Source organism: Convolutriloba macropyga, chromosome 1 (genome assembly GCF_964194025.1).
Source record: "Convolutriloba macropyga chromosome 1, txConMacr16.3, whole genome shotgun sequence".
Classification (NCBI taxonomy): Eukaryota; Metazoa; Xenacoelomorpha; order Acoela; family Convolutidae; genus Convolutriloba; species Convolutriloba macropyga.
In genome coordinates this window covers 9724170-9748163 of record NC_134468.1, presented here as the reverse complement: position 1 = coordinate 9748163, position 23994 = coordinate 9724170, and the positions used below count along the sequence as shown (strand labels likewise).

Here is a 23994-nt window from a genome sequence, read left to right as displayed (position 1 = left end):
TTTGTCTTCAGATAATCCCGCAAAACTCAGGTGCTGAACCATTGCCTATCTCCGTGTTGTTTACATACTTAACCATAGCCATTTCCACCTGTACATCGTACTTGCCTTCTAGACCCAAAGCTTTTCTGTCTTCTTCGTGATGTTCGTTGCATTTTATACTGATTTTTATCCATTTGTACTGTAATTGGCTCTGCTTCGCGGAGAAAGCGAAAAGAGACACGGCTAAGTTTTATTTGATAGTTAATAGATGTGTCTAATTTTTTTGAATATTCTTCCGTGTATTTTCAGCACTCTTCAAAAGCTTGTAATGATGGTCAGCCAAGTAATGATCGTTTGAAATATTTGTAATACTTAGTAAACTAGATCATTGCTATAAAGGTTTTACAGGTGTTGTTAAAAGCGCCTTGATCAATGGTCCGACAGATGTTAAATCTACAAAAGTAACTTTGATCGAGTGTTTGCTGACCAAGGTTTGTCAGTACAACGCTAGTCTAGAGTATCGGAAGCTTCTTTCAAAATGCAATTTTTGGAACGGCAGGAGCAATTTGATGTAGTTTTTGGAATTAAAAATGACGGAACATATCAGTTGATAATTTATGATAATCTTCAATCTCAATGGAAGCAGTTTTTAAGCGGGGGTAGGGGTGGTGAAAATTTAAATTATTATGAACAGCGTAAATAGTGTTGCCAAGTGTTGAGTGTGCCGTGTGATAGTCTAAATGTCATTTTTATGGATCAAAGAACCACAGATTATATGCTGTCGCTATAATCAGGGCGAAAAGGCATATTTAATTTGCTTTTTGAAAATAAGTGGCGTCAACGTGTTAATACACAATTTTCGGAATCACTAAACAAATAATATCAAAAGTGTTAAAAAGCACCGATAAAAAACCATGTGCTTAACTTTTGACTAAGTAAAAAGTATAAAGAGGTTTTTTTTGGCAAACTCGAAGTTCCCAAAGAATTCTGACACATAAAGGTATAAAAGTGGGTAAATTTAGACCAAATACCGATTCAAAGTTTATTTTCTTTGACACTGGCAGCACATTATTGTAGGAATAGCTATTTTGGCGTTAAAAATGGCAGAAGAAACGCTCTGTCTTAAAAATCATAAAGATTTAATTAAAAAGATAAAAACGTGAGTGCAATTATGTGACTGTGCCCACCAAACAATGGAGCGATCCCACGTTTTAACTCTGATGTGGTAGGTATTTTTTTGGCTTGATCTTAATTACCACACTAGAGCTAAACCTATATTATTTACGTGCTAGAATTACGTGCTAGAATTACGTCGCTACCTTAATTACGTGCTAGAATAAGTCTCACTATATGCTCACAATGTTCCTTGCTAATTTCCAAATCTATGTGTTGTTTGCGAGAAAATAAAATTGATAAGATGTAAAGATTAATTAGAAAATAGATAGAAAGGATAGAGCACAATTAGGGGGTAAATCTTACTTGAAAATATGGTGGGATATCTAATCTTAAACAATAAATTGAATCCATCTTACTGCTGGATGTGAACATTATTCTTACTCTATTTTGCTATAAAATTGGCAGACTTACAATCGCTGCTAATATTTCCCTCTTAGCTGAGGAGTAGATATTTTGCTCTAAGAGCAGTGAGAGGAAGAGAGAGAGAGAGAGAGAAATTTTTTGGTTGAAAATCAAGCGTCTTACGTTCGCGCTGGTTGAGTTTGGTCTGATTTCCTTCAGCAGCAAGCTCTAAGCTCGTGCGTGTTTATAACTGAGTCAACACGACTAAAAAATCACAAGACCTATGACTAGCTCCGAATCAGTTCCTAGGTCATTCGTGGAGCCGACTATTACTCGTCTTTAGTCATATATTCGTTTCAGGCTTGCTGCTGAAGAGCGGCCTGGATAGTTTCAGTATCCTTCACTTAGTACGCGTATTATCCACTTAGGATATCCAATTAGCAATACTACAGCTCACCCCGCTTTAAAGAAGAGAAAAATTGTGGAAAAACTCTATCGTATAAAGTTTACATTCAATTTGTAAAAAAATTCTTGAGCTTACAAGTAATATCTATAGAAAGGTAGGAGCATGTATATTCAGAGTTCAGTAATACATTGTTAGTGTTAACTCAGTTAAAAGTTACAAGTGGTATGAAATTTAATAAACTGCAACAGTAGACTGAAAAAAGCATTGCTAAAGAACAATCTCAAATGCAAAGTTATGCATGAGTTAAGCGCCCATGGTTAGTTAGAACAATTTACAGATCAAATACACTAGAAACTCAAGTATTAAGATACTGAGTAAAAAAATGTTTAACAAGTTGAGGTACAAACTGGATAGATAGAAAAGAAGCGCAAGTGCGATACATTAAACATAACTTACAAGCTATTGGTTCCAAAATGGAAAACCTTTTAATGACAGATTAAGAGAAACATTAATACGAGATAACAAATGAAAGTTTAATTGTTTCGGTTGTCAAGTGTTGCTAGAAGGACTCTATGTTTGTCTTTCAGTTCCTTGAGCTGGAGTCCGAGCAGCTGATTTGATTCTATCAACTGGCTTGCTTTCTTCAGAAGCTCTTGCTGTTGCCGATCTCGGATCTTCAGAGTTTGTGAAGAGACCACTAATTGTTTTCTCAACTCTTCTTTCTCGTAGCAAGCAGTTTGCTTTGAAATTGTTAATCGATCGAGTTTGCTCTGAAGGTCTGCAATATTGGATTCCGAATCCCAAAGCTGACGCCGGAAATTTAAGTTCTCAACAATTAGGTGATCGGTTGAAATGGTCTCCGCTTGTGGCGAGTCATTGTTCCGGAATGCTGTTATCTGCTCGAACGGCACTTCAACACGAGTCTTTAGAACTTTATTTTCTAGTTCATATGTCCGGTCCTGATCGTTCCTATTCCTCAGTCTCCAAAGGTTTAGAGTAGGTACCAAGGAAAAGTTAGGAATCACTGACAGAGATTCGGTGGGCACGAGCATCTTGGTATTTGTTTTGACTTTCTGAATCGTTGTCAATTCTGAGAGGCGCCACTGGTTATACTCAGTTGTTAGTGAGTAGTCTAAGGAAGTTACAAATTTTGGGTTCTTGTCGAATGGCAGCATTTCCAGTAACCTTTGGATTTCCAGGCGATCGTCTTTGAGGGGGAAGTATTTTCCTTTCGGCAAACCATCGTCTAATGGATTTTTTTGCAAAGATCGAGAAGCCTGGGTTTTAATCGTTTCGTGCGATTGTTGTCCGGGTTGGTGTTGTCGATGTTGTTTTGACAGATGGCACTGTTTGTTAATGTTGTTTTTGTTGCCACGTTGGCGAGGATGGAAGTCTCGGGGTTTTTTTTGTCAATGGAGGAAGGTCTGCCATCCAGTTGGTCACGGGGTCATACTGCTCTGTGGGTAGCTGGATGTCTTCTAACTGTCTTTTGGTCATCTTACTTGATCATAAACATATAAATACATTTAAGATGAAACATTAGCTTTTTCAAGCGAAAATCATCGTACTTTTTTATCGTACCAACAAATTCATACTCTTAGAGTACAGGAATACAATCACACATTATGTGCAGAATCAATTTTTGCGAAGCTACCACCGGGGTGGAAAGAAAGAAAAGAAAAATTCTAAAGAATTGAATTGTGTCTCAATTTAATTAAGTCTCATAATCTTAAGGTCGTGAGTTCTAGCCTCACTGGTCGCACCAGTTTTTAACTCTGATGTGGTAGGTATTTTATTCGCTTGATTTTTATTACCACACTAGAGCTAAACCTATATTATTGTAGCGACCTTAATTACGTGCTAGAATAAGTCTCACTATATGCTCACAATGTTCCTTGCTAATTTCCAAATCTATGTGTTGTTTGCTAGAAAATAAAATTGATAAGATGTAAAGATTAATTAGAAAATAGATAGAAAGGATAGAGCACAATTAGGGGGTAAATCTTACTTGAAAATATGGTGGGATATCTAATCTTAATCAATAAATTGAATCCATCTTACTGCTGGATGTGAACATTATTTTGCTTATTATTAACTCTATTTTGCTATAAACTTGGCAGACTTACAATCGCCGCTGTTATTTCCCTCTTAGCTGAGGAGTAGATATTTCGCTCTAAGAGCAGTGAGAGGAAGAGAGAGAGAGAGAGAGAGAGAGAAATTTTTTGGTTGAAAATCAAGCGTCTTACGTTCGCGCTGGTTGAGTTTGGTCTGATTTCCTTCAGCAGCAAGCTCTAAGCTCGTGCGTGTTTATAACTGAGTCAACACGACTAAAAAATCACAAGACCTATGACTAGCTCCGAATCAATTCCTAGGTCATTCGTGGAGCCGACTATTACTCGTCTTTAGTCATATATTCGTTTCAGACTTGCTGCTGAAGAGCGGCCTGGATAGCTTCAGTATCCTTCACTTAGTACGCGTATTAATAGCGGCAGTGAATCAGCCGGTATGGCCTGCTCCATAGTGTATTAAATAATACACAGCAGTATTTGGCTATGAATAATGTATTCATTCACTCAACGCAATTTACGCAGCATAGCTCTCTCTTAATATTCCGTCAGTTTAGACTAAGTCTAAAGTGTTCACAATGTCGACGGTTAAATAATTATACTCTCTGTAGTATCGGTAATTGCGGCGGCAATTATCCAATTAGCAATACTACACACGACATCTCTTTTAGATCACTTGTTTGACTTGTAGTTTTTTGATTGTGTCTAAAACGTAAATTTTTGCCATGCTTGCTGAGCGAAATCTCGCAAAAATCATTTTAATTGGTATGAAGGATTCAAAAGTATCACACAGAAAAAGCTGTAAACTAGATTCAACGAAACAAAGTTCTATTTGAATAAATGAAAACCCTTTAAAAAGTTGCGCAAAAATGCTTTATTAGGATTCAACTTCAAGAAACCGCCGGCACGCACGTCTTGGTTGATTTGATTAAACGAGATTTTCCATTTTCATTGGAGCAATTTACCATGAATCTTTTAGGAAAAGTAAAATTCGAATGAAAACACTTGCTTTTTACAGCTCCGATATAGTCAAGTGATTTAGTAAGAAATTTTTTTGGGAAGTTCATCCCAGTATGCTCCCTAAAAGAGTTAACACTAACTGCTATTGAAGTGAGTAAAAAAAAAGTAACTATAGGGACATTAAATGAATCGTAAGAACGGCAAATTCAGTTATTCCCTCGAATAAAGTTGTATCGAAATTATATCTTTTTAAATTGAAATTATTTTGAGATGAGACAAATGTGACAAAAGTTGAGTGAAGCGTAACAAGCGTAATTAAAAGATACTGATTCTAAAAAATATCTTTGAAAATGCTAGCAATATATAAGGTTGAGCGTTGTAAGATATATAGAAAGAGCTTGAGATCTTTTATTTATTGGATTTTCATACACAATGCAAAATTATACAAAATCCGGGAACTTTAGAACTCTATTTCTGCTCTACCACTGTTACTTTAGCTACTATTGTTTTACTGAAAATCTATCGCTTCCTGAGTTTTATGAGAACATTACTTTCTGAGCAGTGGTTTCCTAATTTATTAGGCAGACGTGCCGAGATACAGTGAAAACTGTAGTTGAAATACTGGACGTGAAATTTATGTCAAAAGTTTATCTCTCACTTCAAAAGTAGAATTTAATGCCTCAAAGCTACTATTTTTTCAAAAGTTTACTTCTAAAGTGTGAATAGGATCCCCTCTATAACCTTTGCGTAACTTTCACCATCCTGCGATTGATGGCCGTTTTGGTACTTCAGCAATTTTCAAACTATCACAAATTAAAATAGCGTCTGGTGCGTACGTGACTGCCTCCAAAACAAGATTACTAAACAAACAAAAAACTGAGCTTTTAACATTTTTAATATTTTCATATAAAAGAAAAAGAAATAACAAAAGGCTTTTGGCCTCATGATTCACTGGAGCAACAGGCACACTCAAAAACTTGACATCCAATACCCACTGTTCCAAATGAATGTCTTTCAGACATTTATAGCCGGCTTTTCCACACCAGCATAACTCGTAATCTTTTTAATGTGAGACGCGCTTATGACATCAACTTTAGGCATCTAAGTATAAATATCGAGTTGGCTGCGTGTTTTAAAACAAAATGGTTGCGAATGGTTGGCGGTTCAAAACTTGGAGTTTGCTCGGTTTTTCTTTCAAAAGCAATTGCACATAAAATTCAACGAAACAAATGATAAGATAAATTTGTATTTTAGTCTACAAGACACAAAGTCTGCACTCGATAGACAGGGCTGTACGATTAAAAACATAGTTAATCTGGTCAGATCGTCAATGTTTTCAATAGTCAGGAAACCAGATTGCCCGCAGTCGCTGAACAGGGTTTGCAATGACTCAGCCGCGCTTAATTTCCTGAGCTGCCTCACACTCAATAACAAGCTTTGTTTTTTTATCCCGTCAGCAGACTTGATGAGTTGTGGAACCCCGTCATGTTAATAACCTCGGGTACATCTCACATGAAGCCCGAATTGAGAGGTACTGTCGAACTCGCAGAATTGGCGAACTCGAGGTACTGTAAACTTCAAATTACCTTCTCGCAGCATCTGATAGAAGGTCGCTTGATTCTCCACACAATGCTGCAATCGCTTCATATTTCCGCCTGTAACGTAGACGTGCATTATGAAGATTTTTTGATTAAAGTTTCAGACCGTTAGAGGCGACGCAACAACGGGGCTTCGTTGTCGCTAATTTCTTCAGCGTGCTCATTTTCAAAGCTACACAGATCTGCCTGCCTCAATTTTTTTAAACCATAAATTTGCTTGAAAAAAATTGATTAAAAAAGTTTTATTTAACGCAAGCTTTTATTCAATTAACATTTATGAGATTCCTTCAGCAACATTTACGTGAGACATCTTTTCATGATTAAAAAAAGGCAGAAAAAGTTTTGATGTCAACAAATTATGGTCAAACTTTACTCGGTTGCGTCCTCCCACCCATAAAACTAAGCAGACGAATACTTTGGCGATAGGGTGATACTAGGCACCCAATCAGCACATCAATTTTTGCCCAGTTTTCAGAACCTACCCGACAATTAAATTGTTCTAATTATAGAGACACCTCATTTCTTATAAATTTTTAAGATATATTTTTACTGACCTTATTTTGCCTTCATCGGAATACCAACATTAAAGCAAACGATTTGACGGTTGTGTTAAACACTCAGATTTGACTCCCTACGTCCATAATTCGTGTAAATTTTGCGCTCATGCTTATTTTAACATCAGTAATAGAATTTGTCATGTGGTTGATGCTATTGAAATAACCGATTTCTTTATTTTGAGCTAACTTCAGACATTTCCTCCACTGAGCGTCCATTACCATGAATTTTATGTCACTATGCTTTTTTGTTAGCGCCTCTATCACCTTTGCGCAGCTTTTATCGTCAAGCGCTTCTTGGCCGTAAGGATTACTCCTGAGATTTTCAAAAATTATCAAATTAAAATGTTTTTGGTGCTTGTGTGATTGCCTCCATAACGAGACTACTAAGCACACAAACAAGCTGAAAACATTATGCGACCTAAATTATTCAATTTTGATAATTAAGGAAAGAAATAAATTACAAGCATTTCTGTCTCATGATTCACAATTCCACAAGGCACGCTCACAATTATAATTTCCATCATTAACTCTTGAAAATGGATGGCTTTTAAACATTGTCCGCATTTTGACCCCAGCAAATCTTGCTTCAATTTTCGACGCGGCGATGACGTATAGACATCTAAGCGGAATTATCGGATTGGCTGCCTGTTTATATTAAATTTATTTGATACTTAAGGTTCTGTGCTTAAAAGCTGACATTTTGCTTGATATTTTCTGGTCAAAGCATGTTTAAAAGCATAAGTAAGAAAACTACAAACTAAACCGAAAGAACTAAAAATAAATCAAATGTTTAACAAAGCTATAAGACGGAAAGTCTGATTGCAGTAGACAGGTCTTGTGCGACTAAAAATTCAGTTTTTGTCTTCGCCTCTGTAGTTAAGTTAATAGTCAGCAAACCAATTTTCCCGCACTTGCTGGACAGGGTTTGCAATGACTCAAATTGCAGCTGTCTTTGTTTTTCTGAGCTGCCTCAGTCTTCACGGCAGACCTTCTGTAGTTTTCTGTAACCCCTCAGCAGACCTGTCCTGTTCAATAATCTTGGGTATGTTTCACAAGTAGCCCGAATTGAGAGGTACTGTCGAATTCGAAGTTCTTTGAACTCCAAATTACCCTCTCGCAGCATCTGATAGAAGGTCGTTTAATTCTAATACGAAGTTGCAACCACCTCATAATTCAGTCTGTATGTTAGACGTGCTTTGTGAGGCTAATATTGTTCAAAGTTTCAGACCGTTCGGACGCTTTGATTAGCGGGCTTCGTGGTAACCAATTTCTTCAGCGTGCTCATTTTCAAGGCTGCACAGATCTGCACCATAACGAAAATACTAAGCACACAAACAAGCTGAAAATTTTAAACGACCAAAATTATTCAGTTTTTACAATTAAGGAAAGAAATAAATACAAGGGTTTCTGTTTCATAATTCACATGTTTACACGGCACGCTCACAAACATTTTTTCCGCCATTAACTCTGGCAAATGGATGGCTTTTAAACATAGTCCGCATTTTGACCCCAGCAAATATTGTTTCAATTTTTGTCGCCGCGATGACGTATAAACATCTAAGCGGAATTATCGGATTGGCTGCCTGTTTATAATAAACCTACTTATTACTTTCGGGTCTGTGCTTAAAAGAATACATTTTGCTTGATATTTTCTGGTCAAAGCATGTTTAAAAGCATAAATAAGTCAACTACTTTAAACAAAACCGAAAGAGCTAAAATTAAATCAAATGTTTAACAAAGCTACAATCCGGAAAGTCTGCTCTCGGTAGACAGGTCTTGTGCTACTAAGAATCCAGTTTTTGTCGCCACCTCAAAATTGGATCAATAAAGAGCAAACCAGTCTGCCCGCTCTCGTTGGACAAGGCTTGCAATGACTATCAATATCCAGTTGCCTTTAATTTTCTGAGCTGCCCCAGTCTTCAAGGCAGACCTTCTGTAGTTTTCTCGAACCCATAAGCAGAATTGACACGTTTTGAAAACCCGTCCTGTTCCAATACCTCGGTAATTTCACATGTAGCCCGAATTGAGAGGTACTACCGAACTCAAAAATCTACTACCGAATTTTCAATTCCCCATCATCTTGCGGCATCTGATAGGTCCTTCGATTGTCGACACGGAGCTGCAATCGCCTCATGGTGCGGCCTATGTGGTAGGTGTACTTTATGAGGCTGTGATTGTTGAGTTTTGGTCCGTTCGAGGTCATGCAACAATTGTGACGGGGCTTCGGCGTCACCATTTTCTTGTCTGCTTGAGTTCAAGGATGTCAATATCATTTGCCTGCCTTAGGATACTTCAAAACCGATCCACCGTTTGATGAAAGAACAATTAAAAGTATATAAATCAATCTTTGACTTGAACCGTCCACATCAATGTTTCGCAAAACTTCAAAAACATTTGAAAAGATCAAAATGCATTAAGAACTACTTGATCTCACCCTGTCTTGCTTTTCTCTGTTTCTTCTTCTCGTGTTGGGTGACGTTTCTATGTGGTATAGTGGTAGAAAAGAACCGTATTTCATGAAAATTTTCAATAATGGTTGGTTCGCGAATTTTAGTTCCTAGAGGTGACATTTTCTAACTCCAATCAAAACCAGTTATGATGAAAGAAATTTTTGGCATTTTCTAGGAAATAAACAAAAATCATGTTAGGTTACATAATCGAACATGTTAACTTTTCATTTTCATTGTCCTTGTTCTTAGTATGAGCATTTTGAAGGAGATCCTAAACAAGGCGCGCTGTGGTCCTGGTTGCGTGACTTTTTAAGTCACTTCAAAATTATGCCTGATCATCTTCAATGCAAGCTTTGAAGAGACTTGCCTTTTTATGGCTTTTCAGTGTTTAATTATATTTAGTGCACATTATGAAGTCGTCTAAATTTGTCGTTTTCAAATATTTTAGTAATTTAGTGCTATTTTATTTCTTTAAAGCTTTATCGTTTTGTGCATTCAATTTTGTACCCTATTATAATATACTTCTCATGATAAGTCTTTTGTCGGAGTTATAACTAGTTTAGTGGAAGTAGTCACCAAATGGAGATCCCACCCCCGGTACCCTTTATGACCCCCGATTATAAGTTATGTATTGATGAATTGTTTGTACGGCGTATTTTTTTGTAGAAATGTACGTATGTGTGTGCGCGGGGGGGGGGGGAGGAGGAGAGGAGAGGAGGTGAGGGATGGGTGTAAAGAGCATAGAGTACAATTTGAGCCAATAAGCTTGTATTTGGCTGACGAGATACTTCTTTTCCTGACGGGTTGTTTAATTAAGATATCTGTGCGTTGCAACTGAAATTTTCGGGCCTTCCCCGTTGTTGCAGCCCCACCATCTTAATGGGCATCTAACCTTTAGCTCCCATTACCGTAAATATAACAAAATGGGGAAGGTTTGAATGGGAAAGACCCAGCTCTGATTTAAAAAGATAGTCTTCATAGTTGTGCCCCTGTCTTTTCAGAAAATCATGACGGACTCGAAAACAAATGTAGATATCTCCTCTATTGGAAAGTCTCTCTGGCTGATAAAAGTGCCTAAAAATCTGGAGAATGCTTTGATGAAGAGTTCCAGGACTGCATCTGTGGGAACACTTTCAGTCACAAGGTCACTATTTTTCGGGTTTCATTTTAAAGCTCACCGATATTCTTCGTACCGTTTTTGCAACCCCCCCCCCCCCGCCCAGTATGTATGGGTCCCTCAGTTATCACATATAGACCACCTGATTTATATGGTGCTGTTTTTTTTATCATTTTGTAAATATGTGGCATGTTGAGAGAGAGAGCGAGAGCGAGAGAGAGAGAGAGAGAGAGAGAGAGAGAGAGAGAGAGAGAGAGAGAGAGTGAGTGAGTGTGAGTGAGTGAGTGAGTGAGTGAGTGAGTGAGTGAGTGAGTGAGTGAGTGAGTGTGTTTATTCCTCTGAGTATAAATGAACATCAAAATTATAATTTTACATAACATCAGAAAGCTTCAAGTTAACATTGGGCCACACAGAAAATTGCAAAACACTCAGAGAGGGCAATTAACGGACCCAATAGGATCACTGGACATTGCCCTGTCAAGAGATGTAAAAATTCAAAAAATAAAAATAAAACCAAAAAAATTGCAGAGAACCACAAGTTAAAAGCCAATATTCTCGACAAAGTTAAAGGAATTTTCAACTTCTGACCAAATTTTTAACCCCTTTAGGAGACCCCGGCCACAGCACGGTAAAGCGTTATGTGATGGTTTTTTTCCATTAAAAAAATTCAAAATGTGAATATGGGAAATTGATTAAGAGAAGACAGTTTTTGTTAACTGAATGTTTGATAAAATGAAGTTATCCCTAATTTTGTGCACCAAATTAACATAGGAGAAACCAGAAAGCTGATCAAAATTCGGTGGTAGAACATTGCTTTCCATTAAAAGATTAAACAGCTTGGCGCCTCTAAATCTCACTGAATTCTGTTCGTTTTCGTTTACATCTTGGTATTTTTAACAACCATTTCATTGACCTTCTTGTCAAATGGGTTGATCGCAATTCACAGGAAAACAAATCATTGAGATATGTGTCAGTATGCATTTTATTCACTGATTTTATCACAAATTTTAATAACTCGTATACATGCAATTCGTGAGCAGTTAAGATTTTAAATTTCTCAAAAAGATGGGCGACATTTTCTGTGTACCTCAGGAACAAAATTAGTCTAAGAATTTTCTTTTGCAACAAAACTAGGGGTTCAAGGGTGCTGTAATTAACACAAACATATACCAAAATGCCGTACTGAATTATTGGTTTAATATTTGATGAATAGTATTGCAATAAAACACTTTTTGAAATATAATGCCTTAACTTTGACACAATTCCGCATTGAACAGACAGTTTCTTTTTTACCTCATCAATGTGCGTTGTGAACTTAAGTTTTTTATCTATATGTTTTCCAAGGTATTTGCAGCTTTATGATTCAGGTAAACTAACAGAATTCAATTTAAAATCACAAAGCCTATTGGAATTAGAGGCACTGTTATCTATTTTAATACTCATTTGACAACTTTTCTTAGCGTTTAGTGACATTCTATTCGCATTGAGCCGTTTCTCTGTATTAACTAAGTCTTTGAATCAAAATCAATATTTCCTGCTATGAGGTTTGTATCGTCTGCAAAGAGAACAATTTTGCAGAATTGGCATACGTCTGGAAGGTCATTTATGTAAATCAAGAAAAACAGTGGGCCAAGAATTGAGCCTTGTGGAATTCCACAATTTAATTTCCTCCAATAGGAGTTACAATTATTGACCGAAACACATTGATGTCTTTGTGATAAAAAATCTTTAATCCAATTAAGGCAAACGCCTCTTATGCCATATAATTCAAGTTTTATTAACAATATTTCGTAGTCAATCGTATCAAAGGCTTTTTTAAGTCAACAAAAAAGGTAATAACTTCCAAATTGCTGTTTTTTCGAATTGTTTCGGTCAACTTTGCAATGGCATCAATTGTTGTATATTTTTTTCGAAAACCGAACTGATTAGCGTTAAATAAATCGAATGTTTCGAAGTATGTATAAATTCGATTATACATGATACGTTCAAATATCTTAGTCCATACGATGAGCAGTGAAATTGGTCTGTAGTTGTTCACATCGTCTTTTGCTCCCGCCTTATGCAGTGGCACAATTTTGCTCGTTTTAATAAACTTGGGAATTTACCAAATTTAAAAGAGGTATTTATAAGATAAACAAGATGCTTGCATGTAAGGGATTTTGTTGCCTTAATCAAAACAGTACTGATATCGTCAATTCCTGAAGATGATTTCTCTTTTAGGTCGTTAATGACTTCAATGATTTCGTCGCAATTAGTTTGATAAAGAAAGCCACATACTCTGTGAACTATTAACCTGGGGTCTGACAGACCTCTTTTGGAATTGCATCTTTGAGATTTGGCCCTATATTTACGAAAAATTGTTCAGCTCATTTGCAACTGCTAAGTGATCTTCAACTCTTTTACCATTTTTCGACAACGAAGGAATGTTAGTGTTTTTAGAAGTAACGCCCTTGAGCTCATTTATAAATTTGTAAACTTGCTTTGAGTCTCCGATTCATTTTAAAAATATTTGTTCATAGTAATGTTTCTTTTTTGTTTTGATTTTCTCTACTTTCGTACGTAGCCCGTTAAATTTGTCTAATTTTCTGTGGATCTTTTTGTCCTTTTTCCACGACTTGTGCAACTGATTTCTTTTGCAAATCAAATTTTTCAATGTTTAATCAAACCAAATTGGCTTTCCAGTCCTATTTCCATTAGGAAAGCGATAAGGAGCAAACACTTCAAATTCTTGATTAAATGCAATTTCAAACTTCTGAAAAGCATTGTCAACATCGTCTACTTCTTTGGTATTTTATTGTGGCTAGTGACTCAGAAAGAGTTTCAATAAAAAGAGCCATTTTCTTAGGGGATTTTAAAAAACTGGTATCACGAAAGCGAGTTTGCGAGAAACTAATTCCGTTATTGGTTTCAATTTGCAGCACTGTTGGGAGATGATCACAATCACTTTGATTCTCCATTACAAAAGCTTTTTGAATCTTTAAGTTTTTCACGAAAAAATGATCCAAACAAGTTTCAGTATTTTGGCTGACGCGGGTTGGTTCAAGAAAACTTAGTTCAAAACCGTTTGATCTTAATGTTGATAGATATGTTGACGTCAATCGATTAGTATCTAGTACGTTTATGTTGAATTCTGCACAGACAATTATTCTGTCTATATTATTCTGTCTCTATTATTCTGTCTATAACTATCGCTAAGGTTTTCTAATGTATTATCTAGTTCAAAGATAAAATTTTGCTTGTTTGCTCTTGGAGGGTTATACACTACTAACAAAGCGATCTTCAAATCTCCAATTTTTAAATGAGCTAAAAGACTTTCATCTAAATCACAATTCAGCTCTTCAATCAAGCTTACTTCGTCTCTTATTTTGGATCATAATACCACCACCCCTGCCAACCCTTGATTTTGACAAGCAAGTATTATAGTTAGTTACTTTGAATAAGTTTGGATCATCTATATTTGTTAGCCAAGATTCTGTTAAACAAATTTTGGAAGGTGGAGACTGAAAACAAGAAATCAGTGCCTCTAATTCTTCATAATGTTTTTTAATGGATCTGGTGTTTAAATGTAAAATTTTACAGGAATTTGATGCAGATACATTTTTGGTAGGTTTGATTGAACCATTGGCTGAATTTTTAGGTGACATAGTCTTCACTGTCCTCTTCAATCCGAAACGGCTGCTCCTCAATACTATCCAGGAAAGTCTCTTTGGCATTAGGTGAATCACTTATGAGACCCATAACAGAGTCCAGCAACTCGTCTTTATTTGCTCTCCTACTTTCAAGCTCCTCCAGAAGATTTCTATACTCATTTTCTTCAACGGATTCGCGCACACGTTTGAGAGAAGGCATCTTAGTTGACAATGGTGTTCCAGGCGTGAAATTTGGTGGTTTTGATAACTTTGGAACTGGCGTGTTGAAATTGTTTGCATTTATTTGCATTGAATTCGTATCCGTACGGCTTGCTTGTCTTTGACTTGAGTGGGCATTCATTGAAAATCTGTTCAATACTTGATCCATTTTCTTGGCAATCCGCTGTAACTCACCAATATCTTTGGTCGAATTAAGTTCAAGATAACGAATCATCCCTTCGGACTGGATTTGAACAAGTGGTGCCGAGTTCTTAGTTGTCACTTTCAATTGTTTGGCTTCAGCGTCCTCTTTCAATGCCAGATCGTATTTGCTCAACCTTTCGTGGATACACAATGGTTTTCCATTATTTGGATTTTGAAAATTTCGGAGCAAACCCTTCCTTGTCCATATTCTCTCCTTTTGCTCAAAATACAAGAATTTTGCGATTATTGGGGGTGGATTGAACGGCGATCCTCTACCCAGTGGATGGCAAGCTTTAATGTCATTCGGTTCAATGTTCGCATTCAGAACGTTCTGGATTAGGCAAATAACATCTGATAGATAAGTACCACGTGTACTAAATGGCAGATTTCGAAATATTAAACAATCTTTGGATTGATATCTCTCAAGTTGATTCATTTTGATTTTAATTTGCGTCACCTCTGATTCTAATTGCGCAATTCGTGCATTTTTCGCGGCATTTTCTGTAATTAGAAATTTCAAAATTTCTCTAGATGGTTCGTCGAGACCCTCACTCTCATGCAACTTTTCCATCAGGTCTCCCATGCCTCGCTGGCTCATCTCTAATACTATTTAATAAGTTTATCACAACAATTAGGCTAGCAATTAGGCTATGTTCGCCAAGTGGTGGGGGGGGGGGGGTCAAACTGGTATAAAGACGATCTCCGGGTCTGAATTTGCTGAAATAATCCTGGAGAAAATTTTTTAAAAATTATAATTACTCGTATTAGGTAATAAACGAAATCGGTTTTACAGCCTTTATACGAAGGAGAGCGCATTTCAAATCGGATTTCTATTCGTCTGCCTTGCGCTACGTTCGAGCAACTATTCCCAATTAAGGTAACAGAATAATCCTTGTTGTGTAACGGAATTGCGAGCAATTGAGAAATAGTCGATAGTTGGCCCACAGTGTGCACGAGATTGTTGGCACATAGATATGCAAACAAAAAATGTACCGTGTTTTTTTGTAATATTTGTCGGACTAGTAACTTTTTTCAAGAGTCTTTGTTTTTGCATCCCGAATTCTAGCATGCGTATATCAGACTTCTCTGTTTCAACATGTTGAGTTGTTGAAATGGATTGAAACGGGTCCTGTAGGCTATACAGAGAAAAACGGTAGTCTAATGTGCTTTGTTTAGAAGCCTAAATATCGGTGCCCCTTTTCATTTTCCATCGTCTTTGACAGTATTATTGGGCTCTTGAAATATTAGAGAGTGTTGGCTATATGATTGAATACACTCAGCTATCTAGTGTATTCAATGCTATCTATATTGGACTATATTAACGGATAGAAAAGCACATTTACGTCTGGAACGTAATTTTTAATGTAATAATTCAGCATGTATCAATATCACATACTAATGTATTATATTTAAGGCAGCCGGGGAAGAAACCTACGATGACGTTTGAGCCCTCCCTGTCTGTGCTGAATGGGAAAACAGCTGTGAACAACCCCACCGGTGTATCTGTCTCTCAGGCTCCAATCTGTGTTGCTGAGAAGTACACAATAGATCCAGTGCAGGTGGACCGTTTGACTCTCTCTGTCTTCTCAGAAACTGATCCAGCTAGTAATGGGGCAAACACGGCAATGGGTAAGACGACTAGGATCCCCCTTTCAAAGTAACATACCACTACTTTGATAAATAAGATTATGTGAGAAACTAATACTCGTTTTTTTGTGGCGTGGTCAAAAATGCTTTGCGTGGCCTACCAAGAGGTTGCGTTATCATAATCTATACACATGAAGACGTATCAAAAGTAGCAAGTGCGTTGGGGGTAAAATGGAAAGGGTTAAAGGAGAAACACTGCTACTCTTGTTTTTGTTTTTAGCGAAGTGCAAAGACTTACTCGTTCAGCAACTTTTGAAGAATTTTTAGGAAAAGGTCATGAGAGTTTGATGTGCTGGCTGTTTTTCATCCTTTTGTTTCAAAATGATTAGTATAATATAGTGTCTAAGTTGTTTTCTCTTCTGAGTAATTGGCTTGGTTTAAGTGAATTTGTACTGAGTCGATGCTGGAGTCTTCTGGCTATTTGTTTGATGAGTGAGCAAAAAAACTATGGGGTACTTAAAGTTTGAAAAAGTTGTTTTGGTGAACAATTTCGAAGATCGGAGAGAAGAGTAGTTTTTTTCCATACCTTCTTTTGAAAAAGATCGACAAATATAGATGTAAGAAAATTGCGCTAAGCGTGCAATTTTTTTGTTCACATGCAAACTTTTTTTTGGTAATTTCAGTTTTCAGTCGTCTAGAACGTTAGTGTAGACTGAAGTAATAATAATCGAGTTGTTCTGCTTTTTGTATATCTAACATTTTCAATTTTTTAAGCATATTTCTGACTGAAATTCTTTGTTGAAAGATGTTTGTCGATGAATTGAATGGTTACCACTGATTAATTGCTCTCGAACGAAGTTCGAAGCATTATGGTAAATGTGTGTGTGTGTGTGTTTGTGTTTGTGTGTGTGTGTGTGTGTGTGCGCGTGCGTGTGTGTGTGTGTGTGTGTGTGTGTATGTAAGTATGTATGTATGTGTGTATGTATGTGTGTGTGTTTGCTTGTGTGTGTGTGTGTGTGTGTGTGTGTGTGCGTGTGTGTGTGTGTGCGTGTGTGTGTGTGGGGGGAGGGTGTGGGTGTGTGTGTGTGTGTCTTTATTTTTGCACACATAAAACATTTCTAAGCTACGCCCCCTCTAAATTAAATTATCCCCGTCTGTCGTTCGAGAGGAATTCATATAACGTTAGCCTGTTTATGTTTGTAACTGTGAGTGGGTGCTAATTACGGCACTCACGTTACATGATCATTTTTAATAGCAAATACTAAGAGCTAGAACTGTTAAACAATTTTCGAACAGATTAGCTCAGAGATCTTTGTTTTTACGGCGAATATGTTTTATAGTAATTTTTGTTATTCGTAATTTTTTTAAATTCGAATTATATGATACACCAGTGCTTCCGAGATAATTGGTGTTAGAAAATTTCCGATTTGTGCAGGTTCTGCCAACGTCATGAAATTTTTGTTCGAAATAGATTATGGCTTGGGATGCATAGTATTAGACCGTGATGATAGGAATAAAAAAGTTTTAAAGGTACAGTCGTCACGTCACTTGTATTTTGATTTTAATTTTCTTTATGATTGTATGCTTTGGTCTTCTAATACGTTTGGATATAATTCCGTTTTGATAAATTCGAATGAAAATGTATAACAATATTTAATACTTATTGGTGTTCAAAATTGATCGAATTAATTGACTTAAAAATGACTTTATACACTTCCTTGCGACTTAATGACACTTTTTTATTGTTTAATATGATATTAACAATGAAATTCTGTGTTTTTAATTCCTTTAACCTTTTTTTAACGGATAGTAGTATCATAGTAGACTAAATAATAGCAAAAGATTTTAATGAAATTAATCACCGTAGCCTAAGTGGTACGCACCACTAAGATTTGTTCAATGCAGCGCAAAATTGCCGCGGTGTAGTTTAAGGAATCTCATTTTAGACATTAGATCAAACAGTTATAGTTTTTGATGTCTGTTGGCCTAAGCAAACCGCTAATGATGATTTCCTGCCAAATTTAAATAAACATAAGATTAACAAAACCGATAGATGAAAAGTTTATTAGTAAATTACTTGATGTAAGCAAGTGTTAAACAACTGTTCGTTCATTAAAATTTTGAGACATTTTTTGGATTAAGTGATTGTTCGAATTTATATGCACTTTGGCGTTGACAAATTTGTTTTGCTCTTATGTATTATGGTTCCGTCGCCTTTAAAGTGATCAAGTTAGTAAATCATCTTTCCATCAGCCGGAGAAAGGAACTCTTTATTCACACATGTCTTGGGACGACATCCAATCAAATCAAGTGATTAATTTGTAGGAATCGAATATTGTAAAAAAGCTTGGTGTTCAGAAATAATATTTTCACGGGGCGTCAAGTAGCGTTGTCAGTAATGATCTATATCTATTGGTTTTATAAAGGTTTGGCAATTGATTTGGGTTTTGGAATTGTTTTTGTTTCCGAACCGTGATGAATTTTTGGGTTTCCAAAACTTGAACAAAAATTTTGATGCACATTTTTGAACTAATAATGGTTTGTATTGTCTAATGGAGTTGGGACTATCCATAACCGTTTAAATATATTTTTATTAAGTTGAGAAAATATACATTTTGTTGGATCAACTATTAGCTAGGGTGTTGGTACCAGAGTTTGTACAGAATGGAAGATAATAATTAGGTAGAATTCGTATCCAAGGATATTACATGACAGGGTTTTTTGTGTAAATTCAAACTCATCATATGAGAACATGTAGTTAGTCTTTAACTTGTATACGATGCATCATTTACGAGATCTAAACGGTGAATATTCTCGAATGGGTGCCTTGAAATATATCATTTTTGCAAAGGTTTATGAAATAACCATTCAGCTTGCAAATATGGAAATCATCTGAACACGACTGAGCCGGATAAGAAATTGACAAGAACGATGCTGTTCATCATTTTTTATCTGAATATGGCAAGGATTTAAAACCAAGATAGCCGTATTTATATTTTTGCGCAATTTTGAATGCAGAATAATTATAGAGAGAACTGTTTTTTGAGCTTAGATTTGTTGTATAGAAGTAAATGCAGCATATAATTGAAGGTGGCAGAACTGTAGAATTTGTTTTAAATACTTTTAATTGGAAGCTGCAATAATAATTCCTGAAAATATAATATATTACTCAATTTTTAATGCAGTTTAAATGTAGCTTCTAGCTGACTGAATTCAATTTTTACATGTAATATTCTTTAACACTTGTTTAAAACTTACGCAATTATATCTAAGAAATTTTTGCTTAAAATTGATTGTGTGATAAGGAATAATTTCCAGGTGAAGCAAACAGTCGAATTACAGCACAGCTCGACCGGAACAAACATGTAAGAATCTTCCAATGCAATAAGCGGGTAATAACCCAACATCTTGCAATTTTTTTTTGTAGCCCATATTCCAATTTCTTAAATTGGTGAAATATAATCATTCGTCTAGCTACATCTCACCCTGGCTCGACTATGGGTATAATTAAAAATGTTTTTCTTGGAAACAAAGTCAAGTAGTTTTTCCGTCTCTTTATTTTACAGCAATTTTATCATGTTCGTTCGAATAGACGAGTGAAAAATTTTGGGGTTCTTTAATCAATTTCAGGCTAAAAAACTTGTGAAAGTTGCACTGGCTTGCACATCGTGTTGCATGAAATCATAAATATGCCCCTACCCCCACGTGAACCAAATTATTTTGATAACGCGGTCTGTAATGTGATGAGATTAGTCATTACATTTAATATTTACCATTGTAAGGGTGTATAATTATCCGTTTACGATGGTCATGTTCTTACTGTGGGACTTAACAGTTCTGAAGTTGCATGTGAATGTTCAGAGACGGATTCCACTAATGGAGGTGTGACACAACAGAAGCAGGAGCCTGTTATGGGCAGTATCAGGTTCGAAGGTTGTATCAAAACGAGAGGCGAAATGAAACCACCGAAGAGTCTGTCCTATCTCAAGCTCAAAGCGTGAGTTAAATTGGTGCATGTACACAATTTTTTTCAGACTTGAAACGTCAAATGCGAAAAGGAAGAAAGAATTAATTTTGTTGCTGTATATTTATAAATAAAAATAACAAACAACGTGGACAAATACCGAGGTCAGACCGATTTTCCCTTTCAATTTGCCCAAATAAATTAAAACAACAGGTGATCAAACCAATATTGCGTTATAATATACAGCGCAATTATGGTGCGCAAACATTTTAATGTTGCGCAATTACTTGTCGGTTTGGGCGTGCATTGGGATCCCAAAAATGTGACGTCAGACAAATCAATTTATACATTCCATTATAAAGGTGAACATTAATTGATTGTCTCGTTTTCTTAGGGATATTTCCGTTCTTCGAGATGACCAATTTGACCTTTATTTTAGACAAGAGTTCAAACATCAGAACATTCCGACTAAATTGACCAAATTGACTTCGGAAGTGAACAACTACAGGCCAAGGTCACACGGGGTACACAATGTGGTGGGATCGAACAAGGGTCAGCAGCTGAAGGTGCGCGACGACGCTGAAGTTGTGAAAGATAAGATCTTCAAGGCATTCGAACTGCATCAGTATTACAACATTCAGGATCTACAGAGAAAGACGGGACAGCCTATCGTTAGTTTTTTTACCTCAGCATCTTAATACCAATTTTACAAAATTAATGAATAGCATTCCAAATTTGTAAAAAATGAATGATTTACAGATGTACATGGCTCGTATATTCATTATTATGGTGCTGTTATAGGTGTCAGTTTTTGGACAATTTCGTTAATTGAACTACTTTTTGACATTGGTTATTGATGGTTTCACTCGGTTTTCTTAGATGGTATTGTTTTTCTTATATGGGCAAGTTTATGGTCAGGCTTATTTAAAGTTTTCATTAATTGTTGCCTGTTTTGTTTATTTTATCATTTTTAAGAGTTTAATCTCCCTTAGTACTTCTCAAGTTCAATAGTTATTATTTTCCTTTGGTTTGACCAGTATAAGCGGGTGGAGACAGGTTGAAGTGTTTTTTTTAGCAAATTGTGCTAGAATTTTAGCATATTGCTTTCTGTCTCTGCTTATGGGTTGAGATTTATGATTTTTCAAAGAATTTTCAGTCTTTTAGCCTGTTTATCCGAATCTATATTTTGCCAGTGATAATAGACGATATCGCTTTATGTTGATTAATAGTTTTTTGTGCAATGTTTATCGATATGTTCTTTTTTTCAAGAATTTGAGCTTCAGAAAATTTTCCCTATGTTGGAACATCTTGTCCTATATTTTATCGTTGAAGCCTATAAAAGATCAAATATCTCTGTTGTGGTTTTACGTATTTTTTGGATTTCTTTCTATCAGTATTTGAACATCAATTTTTGCCTGTGCTAAAAAGTTCTAACTTTCTGGACCTCAATGTGTTTGAGGGAAATTTGTTAACATTTTTTTTCTGTCTTTTTATTTTTATTTCGTATGATGTCATTTTGGCGTTGTTTTGGTTGCGAAAGTAACCAGCAACCTAAATGAATTTTTTTTGTAATGACTACACGCACTGCCGGTTGTTTGTCTCAGCTTATTTTCCGCCAAATAAAAAATTGAAATTAAAAAGTTCCTAGATATTTTGCTGTGACCTATTTTAAGATCTGTAATGTATTTCTACAATGTCTCCAAAATTTGTTCATTTTTGTTTGCATATCTCAAGATTAACGAACGGTTTTACGTCTTATTTTGAATTGCTCTCCAACGAAGTTTTAAGCAATCATTGTAAACGTGTCGGTCTTTTTACGACTCGAGGAGAATTGGTATTATACAGGTTTTGTTTTAAGCAAGTTTATGACTTGAATTTTGTGTAACTGATATTTTGGTTGCCTTTATCTTTTTGATATTTTATGCATAATTTTGGGATCTATTCTTTTTTGACCCCCTCCCCCCCCCCCCCAGCTTAGCGGGATTATATTTTGTGCGCCCCCAGGCGCAAGTGCTATTTTTTACATAGTAACGTGCTATATAACATATAATTTGTTACTGGGGGCGTAAAAAACACTGGGGGGGGGGGGGGGCGCGAATCAGAGTAGATCTTATTTTTGCTTGTCCAATTTGACTTATCGGCTGTTTTTTGCGCCCTTGGCTTTTTCAATTTGCGTGATCTAAATTTTTCTCTCATTCGCATGTGTCAGCAGCTGAACTCAAGTAGCGGCAGTTCGCTAGTAAAATCAAATTAAAATTGCACCAAAATTAGTATACTTTTAACTTAAATTTGATTCGTGTATATAGTAGTATACAATAACCTCTAATGAGGTCAATTGAAGCCCACTAATTGAATTTAGTTACCCCCCTTGCAGGCTGCAATAGATTCAAACTGCCAGTTCGGGAGCAATTCTTCCGACGTTCGTTAGTTATTTTTCATGTTTGACTTCTTAATGACTTCACTCACTGTTTCAATTGCATGGAGTCGAGAGTATATGCAATAGATGGCACAATGTATTGAATTAAGTCACGTCAAAAACGGCAACATAAAAATGCAGGATAAACACCGGTCAAGACATATTGTTGTAAGTTAAGAGTTTATTGAAATAAATTCAGATTGGCATTAGTGTTTAACTTATCATCAGCTTTTAAGAGGTTAGAAATTGAATCTGTATATTTATATTATCTAACCAAACTGCACATTAACAGAACTTCTGTTACTTTAAATAGAAAGGCTGTATCTTTTTAAACCCCGATAGACTTTAATGGAGGATATTTTATTGCACTATGTTGGCTATGTTTCCCCACTTGGAGTGTCCTTTGCTCAAAATATATCAATCTGTTGATTTGTCGTTTGATGTCTGACTTTTTCTAATGATAATTTTTTTTTGCTACCAATCTGAAGCGTCATTGTTTTTGTGGTGAATGTTTTTAATATAAACTTCATACTGCACGTGCGGTCGGTATTAAAGTCGAATTAATGTATGTTAGTTTGAATGGCGCTGATAATAGATATCAGTATCGGCGATATTTTATTTGGCTTTATATTATGGCACATTGAATTTAATATTGAAGTTTTGACTCATACATGTGAACATCTTGCTTGAAATTATAATCACGGTGAAAAGCGCTTTCTAGCATCAGTTTTTTTTCATATTTGCTGTTAAATTATCTTCTCCGTTTTAGCAATTGTGGTATAAGATGTGGATTAGTTTAGAATATATATAGAATTATTTTAGAATATAATTCAGCTAGTATGATCAAATGTGATACCGATGTGCTTTAGTAAGTTCTCTCTCTAATTTCTTCCTTCGATTTAAAGCTACAATCTTAGTTAAATCCATTTTTTGCAAAGAAATTGATTCCGATTTAGTTGATTATCAGTTAGTTACATTTTTTCTTTTGAAATTTTTATGCTATTGTGCTCAATTTTGATCGATATGTAATTGATCAGTACGATTCAATTAAAGCAGGCTAATTAATTTGGTCAAAATTGTTCGCAATTATACAGATCGATATCGGCTAAGTCACCTAAACCATTTCGGGCAATGTAAAATTTTGCTAATTACGTTAGAGTTAACCAGGGACAATTAATTCAAATTTATCATCAAAAAAATAATTATTTTTTTGATTTCCTTAATCTGTGAGTCATGATCATGATATCAGTTTAAATAGTTTTCGAGCTCGAAAAAATAAGCCATACAATCAGATCTTGAAATTGGTGTGTTCCCATTATGACCA

General features: G+C 35.8%; 2 protein-coding genes across 2 annotated transcripts in view; one reads left to right on the top strand and one right to left on the bottom strand.

Moving 5' to 3' along the window:
* The window catches only part of LOC142334816 (neuropeptide S receptor-like), a 311777-nt gene that overhangs the window by 179494 nt on the left and 108289 nt on the right, over window positions 1–23994 (bottom strand). The window lies entirely within an intron of this gene.
* LOC142334842 (general transcription factor IIF subunit 2-like) overlaps window positions 1–23994 on the top strand; it is a 143557-nt gene that overhangs the window by 118952 nt on the left and 611 nt on the right. Inside the window, exons 2-5 of the mRNA XM_075383172.1 lie at window positions 10534–10678; window positions 16118–16332; window positions 20152–20287; window positions 20694–20925. Coding sequence (XP_075239287.1) covers window positions 10542–10678; window positions 16118–16332; window positions 20152–20287; window positions 20694–20925 — 720 coding nt within the window. The 5' untranslated portion in view covers window positions 10534–10541. The remainder of the gene's footprint in view (window positions 1–10533; window positions 10679–16117; window positions 16333–20151; window positions 20288–20693; window positions 20926–23994) is intronic.